The sequence below is a fragment of the Oryzias latipes genome, chromosome 16, assembly GCF_053564925.1.
Source record: "Oryzias latipes strain Hd-rR chromosome 16, Olatipes_Hd-rR_3.1".
In the NCBI taxonomy this organism is placed as follows: domain Eukaryota; kingdom Metazoa; phylum Chordata; class Actinopteri; order Beloniformes; family Adrianichthyidae; genus Oryzias; species Oryzias latipes.
The window spans coordinates 32,624,644-32,640,728 of record NC_136252.1 but is presented as its reverse complement, the minus strand read 5'-3'; the positions used below and the strand labels follow the sequence as shown (position 1 = coordinate 32,640,728).

Genomic DNA, 16,085 nt, shown 5'->3' with positions numbered 1-16,085 from the left:
TCTATAAAAGGAATTAGAGTCGAAAATCTAAGCTGTTGTTATGGCCTGGCCCACTTCTTCATGTATTTCTAAAGAGCCTTTGCTGAAAAGCAGGTATTTTGACAGCAAAAAAGACATGGGGCTTTGTCAGCCAGGCACAGAATACCTTGATTTTTGGGTTTAGACGGTCAAACTGGACTTTGGGTTTTCAGCATGCAGCGTACACGAGTCGGTGCAGAGCGCCCAAACGGCAGACGTGACAGCTTTGTGCATTTACCAATTCAAGTGTAAAAGCCTTTCCTTGTACTTGATCCAAGAGCTTTTACTCACCCACTTGTTCTCTGGTTACGCCCGCCCTCCCTTCTGCCGCTCTTTTCTTCTCGCCTTGTGTTCTTCAATGCAGGACATAAATATAAAGCTGATTGATTATTGTGTGAGGGTATGGAGGGAGGGCGTCATTTCTTCCCGTCCACATGTGCGTTTGGGCTCCACCTGTGCCCTCACTTCACAAAAACCTCTAATCTGTGGATGCCTGTCAGAAAAGGAGAAAAAAAAGTCTTAAAGATGTTAATCTTATGAGAAATCACAGGACTTATTTAAAAAACAGACGCTTTCTAAGGAGGTTGGTAAAAATAAACCATTCTGCTTCGTTGCTTCTGTGCTTCTCAAACCCAGACGAGCGTCAGAATTCACTGGAGCGCCTGAATGAAGCTGATTCAAATATGCACAGGTTAAATCTGGACTCAAATATTTCAGAAAGTAAAAAATCTAAGGTCCCACTCCGATCATCTTGTTGCTGAGAGTTCTCTGTCTTCCTCAAACCACCAACCAAACATTATCAAGGCAACAAAAACGGTGAGCAACATTGGAGCTGTCCAGCCGTACAGTTCTGATCCAGATTCCTGCTCAGACGTGGAAACTAAAAACGTTCATGGATCTATTTTCTCTGATAGTGGATGATCAGAATGGAGCAGAGTTTTCCGCGTAACAAATTCGATCATTTTTTTAAATTTTTGTGTTTGCTCATGATGATTTAATTTTATATATATATATATATATATATATATATATATATATATATATGTATATGTCTTCCATCATCAGAAAAATGCCACAAAAACATGTTGAAAATACCTAAAATACCATTTTCATCGGAGTGGGACTTAAAGGAACAAACAAAAAAACAGTCAACACACTATGGGCTCAAATCTTAAGGTGAGCAAAAAGCCAGATTGTAAATTTGAATTTAAAAAAATAGAAACTTTGAATCTTGTTGTCAGAAGCAAAAGCTCTGTCTCCTCCTGTGGTCACCAGCGGGAGCCGTCCCCAGAGTTTTAGTCACACCCAAATCTCATTCATTCAATCAGCCACAACATACTTAAGTTTTGCACTGAAGAACGCTTGGTGCAAAGTTTTGTTTGTGCCGCTCTGCCTCCCTTACCGAGTGTGGTATTTGGACCTGATTTTGTGTCTCCTGACCCTGTATCTGACTGTTTGCCTGCCCCCACCCTCGCCTGGATTTTGACCATCCTGTCTCTCCTCTGATGATCTCATGCCAGGTATTGACTGCTGCCTGCCCGACCCTGATTTAGCTTTGTGGACGTTCAGCTGATCTAATAAACCTGCTGCACTGGGATCCAGCCGTCTGCTTGTTCTTGTGACAATTGTAAATAAAATAAAAAATAATGATATTGGAAGAAATACTGAACACTTGAATAAAAACAAACCTCAACCTAAAACTATTACTGAATGAAGAATGTTTAATTTATCAAGGCTAATGTTTTGTTTTGTTATTTTTTATATTTCTGCTTTTCATTTCTCTCATTCTTTGCGTTCAGTCACCAATTTACAACTCATTTCAGACTTTTTGCTTTCAGAGTTAAGCCTAATTTACATGGGGGCGGGGCTTAGAGCCCATTGGCTATGGGGACATGATGACAGAGGTTATGGTGATGTCTTTTCCATTCCAGAACTGTTCTTGGCGCCGGTCGAATAAAAAAAAAAACCCATCTTTAATTATTTTTTTGTGTTAAAAGAGTGTAGAAAAAAGGGTTTGTTTCTCAAACTATTTTGATTTCTTTTCTCAGCTGATGTTTTTGACGTTTCTTTCCAGTTCTGTTCCTTCCACAGCAGTGCTCTGTGCTTTCCGTAGAACCAGAGGAGGTGTGGCGGAGTTGCGGCTGGTTGAATGGTCAAATCCGTGGAAGGGGATACCGCCGCATGTGTTTGCAGTGAGCGGCGTGTTTCTCTGTGGCTCCATGAGGGAAATTGATTTCAAAGTTAAGTGAGGCAATTAACCCCTGCTGTGCCCATCAGTCAACATGATGCATAAAAGCAGTAATTGAATTAAAAAGTCAGAGGGAGATGAGGCAATCATTATCTGTCAAATGTCCACATTTAAACTGATGTCAGGAGGAAAATGAGATTGCTTTAAAAATAAATGACGACACAAGGAAAAAAACAAAATTTCCTTTCCTGGTATAATACAGTTGTAATGATTGGTGTTACATGTACTTCTTTGGGTTTGTTTGCAGCATTTCCAGGGATATCAGGAAAAAAAGCTTTGGTGCTTTTATTCTGACACATTTGGTTTTCTGTACATTCACAGATTAGTTCCTGTAAATTGTTATTTTCTGGCGAAGAAGAAGCTTTAACCCAGACTCAAGGTCCTTTTGGTACTATAAATGCAAACAAATAAAAAACTTGAGGATAAAGATAAAAATAAACATACATACAAGTATAAAAACAATGATATAAAAGTATTTAAACAGTAAAACAGTAAAAGTAAAAGTATCATAACTTGGTTATTAACAAAAACTAAAACTACTTCAGACTAAAAAACGTAAAAGTTTAAAAAAGGCGACCATACCAAAACCTCCAAATAGGGGTCTGGTATCTAAAAGTGCTGTACCTTATTGGTGAGAGTTAAGATGCTTTTGTGTATAAACTCCTTTTATCCTTTTGCGCTGCACCACCGTGGCAGTTTTAATAAAATCTTGACTTTGCAATGTGTTCTAAATCGATCTTACTTTAAACCTGTCTTCTTATTTGTGGCACAAGTGCTTTTTTTTTTTACTTGGAGATAACAAAAAGTTGTGCAACACAAGATTCTTTAATCAGAACAATACTTTGTCTTATTTCTTCCACTCAATTATATTCTTATAAAACGTGAATTTACAGCTTACACTTTGTGGTCCAGGTCTTTAAACTTTTTTTTTCTATTTTACAATATACTACGTTAATTTACCTTTTTTGGGGCAATGATTGATATCTATCTTTTTATTTCAACCCCACCTTTCCAAAAAATATATTAATAAATAATTCCACAATAAGCCTGAAACTCTACAAAAAAATCTATTTTGAGCTGTATATTTAGACATTTTACAGCAAAAATCACAAAAATTAAGATAAAAATGTTTTTTAAACCAAAAAAAAGTGTAGAGATGAAATAAAAATGTATAAATTAAAAACCAAAGCAAACACAGATTCAAAACAGTTTGAAAAATTCCCCCAAAACATCTTGCAAAGCTTCAAGGATTTAAGAATCAAAACTTTAGGTATGTTCGTTTTAAACAAAAATTTCAAAATGAAAGACTTTTTTAAAACTTCACATTAAATTTGTAATGAAAACTATCCTAATGGGGGGGGGGGGGGGGTGATGATGTAATTCCTGTATCATTGTAAACAATCGATGTGATTGGCAAACTGAGGGTTAATGACAAACAAAAGTCATCAATGACTTTGATTAAGAAATTGTTCCGAGTTTGTTTTGGTGCTTTGAAAGCAACTTTTTCTATTGTTTTTTTTATTTACTTTTTTGGGAAAAACACACTGATAGGCTTGTTTTTTTTTTATTCACCACATAAAAAATCCAAAGACGAATAGAGTTTTTCTTGATGTTTATATTTCTTCTGCAGATCTAAGAAAAGTAATTTATTTTACTGTTTATAAGTGCAGAAATAAAACCCTTCATTTGATGCCTTTTTTGTTTATTTTAGGAAAATAGTCATGTGCATTTATTCTAATTGTTAGAGTTATAAAATTAAGAAGAAGCACTGGAGGAAGTTGATTATGAGTGTGGGCAGTAAATTTCTCTGATTGGATATTGTTCTGCCAGGTTTGAAGTTAGCGGCTCAGTAAATGCTGGAAAAAACAACAAACACTATTTTAAGTATGCAAAAAAAAAAACTGTTATAAAAGGTGTCGGGGAGTTTTTTTTTGTTTTTTTTTCATTGATTAGTTCATCCCTAGTTGATTAGCAGCACTTAAAGATCTAGTTTTATGCTGTGGTTCCTGTCCTCACATTTGATACTTGCACTGACATTTGCATAAGAAGATGACCCCAGCGTCAGAGATGTTAGGTCCCATTCTGATTTGTTGCCAGAATCCAGCAAGTTTCCCACTTTTCCTGATTGACGAGCAGAAAGTTAATCAAATTCCTTCATTCAGAGATCGTCAACGAAACAACTTCACGAGATTTAAGCAGCAAATGGTCCATCGGAAAAAAGTGCAGAAACGGAAATCTCTTGAAGTTTGGAGGCGACTGTGACAAAGATGGAGTTCACTTCAGCTTTCAGAAGACTGTTTCCATCTGCGTCCAGCAGCGCAGCTACAAGCAGACCTGCGGTTCTACCTGAACCGCTTTGATGAAGTATTTCCCTTTTTCAGCTTTTTCCTTCTTTGACTGAATTCCTTAATTTTTTACGGCTTCTTTTTCTGTATAATTGTGCTACGATTGTCACTTTAAATGTACCACTAGATCTATAATCTGTTAACTATTCAGAATTTGAAGCTCTCCAAATGTTGTCTGGAGCTTTACAGTCACTAAACGTGAGTGCAGTTCCAGGACCATGGACAGGGCCTGGAGGGGCCAGTTGTTCTGTTACCGACTGATCCTCCAGAAGTTTGCTTTTCTAGACAGTTTAGTTCCTTCAACTAAACCATCTGTACTTCTGTTGTCTGTGTTTGGGAGCTTTGGAGACATAAATTCTTTATGATCTGATAATCGAACCCATTTTGCAAACTGACTTCATGTGGGTATCTTTGCATTCCCTTGCTCCACAGGATTTTCTTTGTTTAACTGCCACACTTCAGCTCTCAGACACTTTTCCCGGGAATAAGTGCTTCCTTGTCCCTCTTCGCTTTTTGCTGAGCTAAGACAAAGAAAATGGGGGGGCATAAAAGGGGGGAGTAATGAAGCCAGCAGATAAACTTGATGATGGCAGCAGAAATTGTCGTTTGCGCTCATGGCCAGTAATTGTGGTCAAGACACCATGACCTTACTCATGACTAAGAGGAATGGGGGTGGGAGGCAGTTTGTGTTCCATGGGGGGGGGCTTTGCTCCTATAGAGATCATAAAGTAAATGGATATCTAAGCGGCAGACATGAGAGCACTTGTAGGATCATAGGAGTTATGGCATGCAGCACACTACTTTGATTTTTCTGAGATTTTAATCTACTTTAGGTCTAAAATAACATTATCAGTTTGATTTTTTATGAAGTTTTCCATTATTTTTCATAGTTTTTTGTTATTCTTGTTCTATCATTTCTTTACAGTGGGCTGCACAGTCTCACCCCACAGTGATCCTGGTTCGAGTCCCAGCTAGGACCTTTCTAAGTGGATTTTGCATGCTCACCTTGTACATGTGTCGGTTTCCTCCCACAGTCCAAAAACATGCTTCATGGGTTAATTTAGGATAAGAAATTGTTCCTATAGGTGCGCATCTGTGGCTCTGCAACAGACTGGCAACCTGTTTGCTCCACCTTTGCCCAGTAGTAGATGGATAGGCACTATAGGAATCCTTGGACTTTCTTACAGGCTTTTTATCTTTTTTTCCCTCCTCCAATACCTCAGAAACCCTAAAAAAATCCAGATATTTGGCGGATCCCCTGATGCTTTTTTATGGAAAACTTGAGTCAAGTTATTTTGCTTTGATAAATGAGCTCAGCAGAAGCTTTGGAAGGTCTCCACTCCTTTAAAATCTGTTCTGCTCTGAGTCCTCACGTCTTCCTGAGTGAGTTTCCACTCCTCCACCCACAGACATTAATATCATCCCTGACGCTTCATGTCAGCACTCACCAGCCCTTTGGCTGTCCCAGGACACAGAGGGGGATGCTGATGCACACCATCCAGGACCCCGGAGTCCTGAACTGTTGCCTCTGCTCACACTTCAAGAAGGGGGGATGGAGCAACGGGGGCAGAGGAGATCTCCATCACTGTATCCCTCTTCTCCTCCTCATTATCAACACACACCCTTCCCCTCCAGCCCCTCCCTCATCCACCATCCTGCTCCCAGAGGTGTCTGGTGACTCCTGGCCATGTTCTGTTGCTCCTCCCTTCACGTGGAGGTTGGAGGAGAGAGGGAGAAATAGAGAGGCTCCAGCCCACTACCAGTATGTCCCCAGGGGCCCTCAGCCTCCTTGCCTGGCCGCCCCTCCTGCTGCTCAGTACAGCTGTGTTACCAGACCCCGACCAGCTGGGATCTCAGAGAGAGGAGTGTGTGCTAGCTCTTGTTTACGCTCACTTAAGTGAAGCGCTGAGACTCCAACTCCAGCTATAGCTACCATACCTGCCTGGTGGTGCTGAGGAGACCCCTCGTGGAGATGGCTGCAGCAGCCCAGGCCCTGGCTCTTCTTTTACCCCTGGTGCTCGCCATCCTGAGTCTGTCGCCCGTGCCCGCTCTGGGAAGATGCCCTCTGGCTTGCCGCTGTTCATTTGCCATGCTGCAGTGCCTGGAGCCCAACCGGATCACCAGCATCCCACCACTCGACCCAATGGAGAGTGAAAATGTGACAGAGATGTAAGTAGCATTCAACGCCACACCTCCACCTCAAGCTCCCAAACACAGTTGTGATGGTCTGCTTTGGCTCTTGTTTTCATTTCTGATAAAGTAGTTTTAAAAGCCTCCAAAAACCTCCTGAAGGAAAACGTTTGCGCTCTGCAGCTCTCAGTTTCCACACTGAGAAAGTCTCAGCAAACTTTCCTGCAACAGTTGGAGGTTCATGTCATGTCAACTGCAACTTTAGCTGGCTTGAACTTGGATCAGCTTTTTAACCGATGGAGATGCGATGTACGAAGTTTGCGAGGATGATCTGCATCTTTAGAATAAACTTTTTCAAACTTTATTTTTCACAAATTAGTGAAACAAAGTTACTCAAACAAAGTTTGAATAAAAATATTTGTATGATCACAGATAGAGAATGAACGTTTGATGCAGGAAAGTCTTTTTATGAACACATAATCTTTAATCTTTATTGTTCTCGATCTGTTTATGGTATTCGGAATCCAGGTGTTTTTGTTTGTCAAGTGTTTAAAAATATCATCTCTTCATTTCTGTGACTCAAATCTCCTGCTTGAGACTCTGAGGTTGTTCTGACCCAAAGCAGATGAAGGCTGATGAATATGATTCCATGTTTTGGAAGCTCTTTTGCTGGCCATGAAAATGGGCTTTTGGTTCCACATTTGAGGAGGGTTTGTGTGGAAGGAAACTCACTTGTCGCTCAGGTGAGCTGAGACTTTCCACTCAACCCCAGAAAACTGCTATTTTACCGAGTTTTTTTAAAGCTCTGCTCAGAAAAGGCAGAGGGAAACTGACCACCTGTGATTTTAAAGAGGGCTGCTGTATTATTAAGCAACCCACCATCAGCTCCAGCACAGAAAACTAAATGTCACTCCCTGCACCGCCACGCTGTTCTCTCTTTGTTCTCCTTCTCCGAGCTGAGCAATTAGCACTTGTTAAGAAGGAACTACGCCCATTTCAGTGGAGCAAGTCAATTAACGGCCAGTTCCTTTCAACCTATGCAGAGCTGTAACCCCCCCCCCCCCCTCCCCTTTCAGCGTCTTGTCGTCCTGCTACCTCACAGGTATTTCCTTGTGTCTTCAGTTAAACACAGAGCTCGGGCCAAGGCTTGACATTCTCTCCCAAACGCCCAATCAATAAGAGAGCAGGCTGGTGTTTACTGCGCCGCTCTGCATGCCAGCAAACAGCAACACTTCTCGGTATTGGCAGAGCAAGGCAAGACAAACAAGGGGCCATTAACCGAGGGACAGGAGCCGAAATTCATCATAGGCAGAGTTATAAATTCAATTTTGTGAATTGCCAGTCAATGCCTCCACTCGGGAACAATAGATGATATATAACCCACTTGGCTCAATCCAATAAGCACGGCCAGTGGGGTAATCCTGGGCCCACCTGTCCTTTAATCACATTATGGCTGCGTGGGTCAGTCAGACTGGAGCATGAAAGTTTGTGTGCCAGAGCTCACAAGCAAGGCACTGAAAGTTGAAGCAGCTGCTTTGATTTCAAGCAGAGGAAACCCAGATAAAGTTTCAATGTTTAACCTGCTGAAATATCTATTGTTTTTAGCTACAGTAGAACAAAAAAGATCATACTCAGAGGGAATGAACAATGCAACAAAAAAGATCATTTTGAGAACTAATATAAACACATTAACATTTTTGCCACTCTCTTCTGGATTTCACATCACAAGACGTTGACCAAATTTTCAGAAAAAGCTCCAGAGATCTGCATAAAACCTCAGATTCTATAAGCCTCATGAAATGAAAGGAAAAAGATGGAAGTCTTATTATTCCAACGCCTTGCTATAGAAACGCAATTAAACACAGGATTTCTGGACACTTGTGGAAATGGTAGGACTTGTTTGCAGAGGAACATAAGAACGTAACAAGAATTGCTTCTTCATTTTTATTTCTTCAAGAATCCAGACCCTTGTAGGTGGGACAAACTAAATCTTAGAATTGTATCATTTGAGCTTTGGTGTCCTCCTTAGCTTCTATTTTATCATTTAACCCTTGTTCTATCTTAGATGACCCCACCCTTACATTGATGTGTTCCCCCCACCATGACAAAGGTGGATAAAGGTGGAAAGATTTCATGTAATCCATGGACACCAGTGAAGATCACAAATCATTGAAGAAAAAAGGTTCAGAGCAGTGGGTCTGGATGACCCAACTCCCAATGTTAAAGTTAGCACAAAGGTTACAAGCAAACAGTTGTTCCAGAGCTCCACGTCTTCTCCAAAAGGTTTTCCATCATTTTGGTGTGCTAAAGTGAACCCTCAGTACCTTCATGATGTCTTCTCTTCAGGCTGTGATGGGATTCTTGTCCAGCTCTTTGTTGTGACCCAATATTGGGGTCCATATTCCTATGTGGAGAACTTTGTTGATCTCCAGTCCTTTTTTTGAGTTGAATGGCATGGAAGCAGGATCTTCAGAGAATAAAGAGAAACATCTAGGCTTCAGAAATAGTTCAATTTAAAATGTATCTGTAATCAAAGCCTTTTTTGCGACTTTATTGTATTCTAAAACAGTTTTTGTAGTGTTGGAGTGTGGTAGCTGTTAGGTTTTGAATGATCCAGGCTGCATTGGAATCAGAATGAAAATATTTTCACTTTCAATGACTTTCTGTCAAAAAAAGTTAAAGCTGCAAGCAAAAATGAAGAAGTGACATCATCTCAAATCATCTTTGTCCCCTGATGCTTTTCTCGAATGCTGTGTTTCTACACAAATGTTCCCCGTTGCTTCAGAGTACGTTCAAATCGCCTTTAGCAACCACTTTCAATGAACGGTCTACGTAAACACGCTTAACTGTGCGTTATGGGCTTTTGCATTCAGAACTCTTGCATTCAAGCGTAGCAACGCACATTTTAAGACTGTTTTCGAGCTCTACGCACGCTCAAATTACGCAGCCAATGAAGGTTAAACCAGGTCGAACTTTGCCCAATAAGGAGTTTGTATTTGGTCGTGACGTATGGATGGCGTCCCTTTGATTCACGGATGTGCTAACTATTTGGAAACTGATCATGGAGGAGAAATTAATAGTTGTGGTTTATTCCCGGCCAGAGTGATATGTCTGTCAAATGGCGGAGTAGAGGTGTGAAAGAAAAAAGCCTGGATATAGATTCGAAAAATTTGCACTGTTTCGACATTTCGCACCAATCTTCTTCCATCGGTAGATGGTGGACATGTGCTGGTAAACAGTAGAAAAAGAAGACAAAGAACCCACTTCCTGCTTGTCCAGTGGGCGGTGAACGCCTGTAATACCCTGGGCCATATGCATGTCCAGGAAAGATCAAGAAAAGCTGATTTTTCATTTCCTTACAACAATTTCCAGCGTAAAACTTGACATTTAAATGCACAACTTGCTAAGGCAGTATTGCACTCAGAGGATCTCTGTAACTTCAGCATACTGCGTCCATGTTTCAGTTCCTTCCTCAGATGTTCCACAGGATCTAGATCAGAGCTCTGAGAAGGACAGAACAGCTGGATGGTTGGATGTCAGGTGCTCTTGGTTTCTTTATTTGTGTCTTGGCTCATTTTCGGGTTGGTAGACTGAGGCCAAGCTTTCTGACACCAGACAGCACATCAATTAAATTTGAGGGTTCAATGAACCAACACAGAGTCAATGAACCCTGGCAGATCCAGCAAAGCAGGATGTGGCAGACCATCACCAAGCCCCCTCTGTGTTTCACAGCAGGGAAACTTTTCTTTTCTTGACATTCTTAGTTAGGAGCAATGAGCTGATGTTGCTGAAAAGCTTCTCCAGAGTCTTTTTTTTTTAATTACCGTAACTTAGGCAAATTTTGTCTGTTTTTGCCGTTGTTTTCGTCTCCATTAAGTAAAATATGGCTCACGCAGCTCCTGATGGTTTGATTTGACTCTGATGTAGACCCTGAAATTGACCTTGAATATCTTAGAAGGTCATTCTGGACTCCACTCTTTGGTTTTCCTTTTGGCGTCACGTCCAGAAAATTCTCATTAGCCTCAACCTTCAGATAAACCGGTGCAGCTGTAGTCACAGAAGCATAAAGCTGCCTATAGACGCTCGTACAGCCTTTACCTTAAACATGCTTCTCTGTGATTTTTCTTCCTGAGGAAACTCCTTCTGCTGTGATCCATGCTCAGTGTGAAACACATCAGGTCAGATTACCAAGCAGCACTGCTAAAGTAGACTTACTCACCTGTGATATTAAAGGAGGACACACCAGAGTCTAACTATCATGTTTTTACTTTCTGGTTTTTTTTTTTCAGGATGATTGTAACTTTTATCCAGACTCCTTTCATCAGTTTATTTTCAAATATTCCATCAAACAGCACAAAAAAGATGTCTTAGTTTCATTGGTCAAACACCACTAAATTAATACCAATTATTACTTTTGTCAATTTAATGGGATTTTAGTAAAATCTTAGGGGATTTCTTTCATTCAAGAGAGGGACAAACGATTTAACCTTAAGTGCATTGATTCTATCATAAATAAAACATCATTATCGTTAAAGAACAATCTTTTATTACAGTTTTTTTTTATGATTGTTGACTATCAAGCTTGAAAAAGAGGAGGAGGAAAGTTTTCCCCTGTCCTCCATGGTGTAGTAAGGAATTTTCTAACTTCAGACTCCGCTTAATGACCTTTCAGGGTCACAGGACTGTTGGAGCATTGACTGTATATGAGAACTGGACTGAGTGACCCCTCCCCCCTTGGCGTTCAAAACAGGAAGTACCTGCTAGTTCCAAAAAGCCAAAATCCCTCAGACTTCCATGGGGAAATAAACAGCTGTTACTCTGTCATTCCATTGGACACAATAACCATTCTTGCTCTGCTACCCTTTTTTTTCTTAACATGTCCTTGATGATCAGTAAAAGCATGTTGTACCTGCTGGCCCCCACATCCAGCGTTTTGATTGACAGATTTTGTGTAGCTAAATTTCAAGTGGTGGTGTGGCCTTCCAACACGCTCACTCCTGATTGGTCAGAGAGGTTACCATAGAAACGTTTACTTAGGCCAACTCTGACCAACCGCTGCTTCTTGGTGACATCTGATTCCAGCATGGAGACGTACTGTAAAACAAATGGGGAATAAATGACCTTATTTTGTCAAAGTATTATTATTAAGTAGTCATTTTGTGGTTCACGCCGCACTCACTCATTCCAGTTTTCTTATATAATCAATGTCCTGGAGGCGACCCAGTTACAGCTGGACAAAGGCAGGGTACACCTTGAATAGGTCAGCAGTCTGATGCAGGGCCACAAACTCACACCTAGGGAAATCACTTTAAAATCAGCAATCAACCTATGAAGCCTGTTTTTGGACTATGGGAGGAGACCAGAGATTGCAGAGAAAATCCGGGCTTGAACAAGGACAATATGCAAAAGTTCAACACGTTTTAAACCAAGCCCCTTTTTACAGTGAGGTCACAGAGTTGGAAAAGGCATGGTATGAAATGTCAGACTTTAACTGTCTCAGCTATGTTCCCATTTTTGAAAGACTTGGTGTCACATAACTCCAGCTGGGCACAAACTGCAATTATTAATTTCTCCTCCGTGATCAATTTTCATACGATTGGCACTTCAGTGATTCAAAAAGGAGGCCACCCACATGCCCCTGCCAAATCCGATTTAATCCAAATCGCAATTAAGCAGTCAGACGTTAAACTGGTTGAACTTCTAGTGCACGATTGATTAATGCCTGATTTACATGTACAGCCCAAGAACGAACATAAAAACTTGTGTAGCAATGCGTGAACACGAGAGTTTTGAACGCTGAGCCTCAAAAATGCAGGTTTAGCTGCGTTTACGTAGACTTTTTTTATTAAAAGTGGCTGCTTGAACATGAGTTGCCATGGCCAGTGTGAAGAACTTCAAAGGCCTGTTCACACCGGGACGAATTTCGCCGGCAATATTCGCCGACGTTTAACGCCTCGTGACTAAACAAAGGGCCCCAATGAGAGTGTGCACACCGACGTGAAAAAACGGCACGCGTCAAAGCGTCAAAAAAACCCCGCCTCGGGTTCGTTTTTTTTTTTTAACGCCTCGCATCGAAATCTATTCGACCAATGAGAACGGCGCTTTTGCACACGTGTCTGGAGCTTCTGAAGTTGAAGCAATACATAACTTGGGGGCGCTCAAACACAAAACTGCCTTGCTGAGCACACATACCAGCGAAGAAGATAGACGCCGAGTTGCATCTACACTGCCGCGAAGAAACAATGACGGACATTCTAAAATATCCCCGAACCAAGCACCAGTTGGAGCTACTGGTGCTTGAAATATTCATGTTTTCTTTGTATGATTCTGACAAGCGTGTAAATACTTGCTCTCTTCTATTGAGTGAAAAGCGACTTTAAGAAGCGTAAAGTTGCGCAGCGCCACCTTGTGTACAGGAGTATTTCTGTTTACATTAAGCGCCATCTAATGTCAGGGAATGAAATTGCATGTTGGCTCGGCTCATCGTCAGCGAAAATCGCCTGGGTGTGAACACAAAAAACGTGGCGAAAAATGCTGGCGAATTACGCCTGGCGAATATTCGTCCCGGTGTGTACGGGCCTTAAGACTTCGAATTCCTTCACTACTCACTATTTAGGGTGTTCGCCATATGGTAGTGATGTCCAAATCTACAATTCCAAAAACCAGTGCCCTAGAAATTTTCCAGAAGTCTCTGTGAAAAACCAACGATGCACCAATACTCACTAGATTGGTGAATATAGACCACAATGCAATGCATCTTCCAAAGAAATGTATTTAATTGTATTATTTTTAAACCAACGTTTTCATCTTCAGAAGACAGTAGATTCATAAATGATCGTCGCAAAACGCTCATATGAATTAGATTTTACCTTTGTGACATCAATGATGTCAAAAAAAAAATCCATTCTGTAAAGGAAAAAGTAATTTAGAACTTTGTGACTCTTGAGTGTGGATAAGTGCATAGCCTTCACTGTGTATTTGAGCTTTAAGTTTTACCCAACAAGAAGATCAGGACAGTGAAGAGATGATGGACAAACCAAAAGAAGTATGAATTATAAATTCAGTTGGAGAAAATGTTACTTTTTTTAAACCAAATTTTCCACATTTACTGAATGAAGCTTGACCTTTCAGATCTAAAACAGAGTTTTTTACTGACAGACATTTTCAAATGTTTGTCACCAAATGCTTCAAGGCAGTTTCCATGAAACAACTTTTTTTAATTCTACTCATTTTGTTTATTTTTCTCGGCCCCAAGGGCACTGAATGGATTTCTAAAGAGCCAGAGACCAAAATCATGTTATATTTTTACCAGGTCCTCTTGAAAACTGGTTAAGGAGACCTCCAGAACAAGCTGTGGATGCTCTGCTTCACGAAGATCCTTGGAAATTTGGGTCAACCCACCCCTTCAAATGTCTCTTTAAAAGAGCAAAGCGTCCTTGAGTCTGCTGTTGCATTCATCTGCTGGTTATTCAGCTGAACACCGGATGAGACTGTAGACATTTTCCCATCATCCTCCAGGCTTTTAAAATATTTGTTCCTACAGGAACCTGCAGTCAATTCCTGGCTTTGACTGTTGATGTCAGTTTGCTTGGTAGATGTCAAAGGAAGTCTGTTTACTTCAAAATAATGTTCTTTGGGTTTCCTAAATGTTCTCTGTATCTTCTCAATGGTAGGTCACTTCCTGTGCCAAGATCCTCTGAGCTTCTATTTGCTATACTGAACAAAAAACCTCCTGTTTGTCTTGAGAATTATTGTCAACATCCTTAACGTCTTCTCACCTGTTTCTGAGAATTTCCTATCAGTAATCTTAAGGTCACATAATATAACTCTCTCCCTGTCTCCCATTTTTTGTTTTTTCAACTAGCTACATTGAAAACCAAGAGGACCTTGAGAACATAACAGAAATCGACATGGCTCACTACAGAGAGCTGAGGAACCTGTAAGTACTGCAAACTCCCACTCTTCATCGTCTAATTCAGCAGCAGTTTAGCTGAGCGGTTCCTTTTTAATCAAACTGTTGTCTTTGTTCAGAAACACACATGAACAACTCTGAACATCTTTGAACCCTTCATATATATATTGAGAAAACAACAACATTTTTTTGAACTGCAGAGAGAAGTGTTTAAAACAGGATTTCTGCTGTGGCTCTGGTATGTACTTCTGTTTCTGTCCTCCTCCTCCTCCTCCTCCTCCTCTGCAGCACAGTCACATCCTGCAAGCTGAGGTCCATCGCTCACAACGCTTTCCAGAACAACCTGAAGCTGCAGTATGTGTAAGTGTCCTTGTCGATACACACAGAGAATGTGTTGTGTTTCGGCCCGTGTGGTTCAACTGATTTGTTGCTGTCAGTCAGACTGCAGGATCTCAAATCCAATCCTGGATGTGTTCTTGTAAATGCTTGAGGAAGGATCTCCAGGAGGAAAAACACTTTTCTTATTATCTGACCTTTTTGGGAGAAAGTTTACAAATGGAGTGTCTTATATTTATTGCATCTGTCAGTATCGGTTGACTTCGCATTGATGAGCATAACAAATCTTTCATCCAATAATTTTGAGGTAAAATTTAATCAATCCCTGATGATAATTAATTCTGTTTTTATTGATGAAAACGGAAAAAAAACCAACAAATAAAGTTCTGTTGTATTGAGATATATCTTCCAGTTAATTATTTACTGCATGTTTAACTATCTTATTTCTTTTGTTTTCCGTTATCTGTTGAAATGTTTCCATCCGGGAGGTGGTGGAGCGTCCGGCCCCGGGCGCAGCTCGACAATGACTTATCAAAAGAAGCCATCGGACAGTTTATTTATGAGCCGCTGACCCTTATCGCCACCTTGTCCTCGTTGTTTTACTGAGCGTGTGCGACATGCCCTCATGTTGTTTATCTGAACGACAGCTGGGGGGGGGGGGGTTTGTGGAGCACAGATCGTGAGATTGGGAGCTGAGGGGTGGGTGGGTAGACTGCTCAAGAAATTGGAGAAGACATCCAGCAGTCACCTTTTACTCGCTCACTTTGGCGGATTATCGACAACTGATGCATAATAAATACACTCCACTAAGGGTCCATTATCGCTTAATCAATATTTCTCTGAGGGAGAGGCCCGGCTGGGGGCGGTGCGGGGGGGGGGGGGGGGTCACTGACAGATATAATATTTGAGACTAGGAAAGACTACAAACTGAAAAACAAAAACAAAAACATCTTTAAAGCTCTTCAGCTTCACCCGCTCTCTTCCACACAAACAAACCAGAGCAGAACAATTTTTGTAAAAAACAAAAAAAAAGGGAAAAATATCTGGGATACACTGAGCTGCCCTTCCCGGCTCGCCTCTCCCCCCGGTGGACCGG

The 16,085-nt window shown here is 40.9% G+C and overlaps 1 protein-coding gene and 1 long non-coding RNA gene across 4 annotated transcripts in view; one reads left to right on the top strand and one right to left on the bottom strand.

The window, feature by feature from the left end:
- Positions 1 to 432: 432 nt before the first annotated feature.
- On the bottom strand, positions 433 to 6,688 carry LOC144984386 (uncharacterized). The gene is made up of 2 exons (XR_013648019.1): positions 6,550 to 6,688; positions 433 to 511 (listed from the first exon to the last, which is right to left on the bottom strand). It is a non-coding gene; the product is annotated as an uncharacterized LOC144984386 (long non-coding RNA).
- Positions 6,331 to 16,085, top strand: part of ntrk1 (neurotrophic tyrosine kinase, receptor, type 1) — a 41,253-nt gene continuing 31,498 nt past the window's right edge. For 2 of the 3 annotated variants that reach the window (XM_078932607.1, XM_023964194.2), the window contains exons 1-3: positions 6,331 to 6,780; positions 14,606 to 14,680; positions 14,942 to 15,013. In XM_078932607.1, the coding sequence (XP_078788733.1) occupies positions 6,584 to 6,780; positions 14,606 to 14,680; positions 14,942 to 15,013 (344 nt within the window). In that variant the 5' untranslated portion in view covers positions 6,331 to 6,583. Of the gene's footprint in view, positions 6,781 to 14,298; positions 14,411 to 14,605; positions 14,681 to 14,941; positions 15,014 to 16,085 lie in introns of those variants that run through there. The other variant, XM_078932608.1, reaches the window with a different exon arrangement.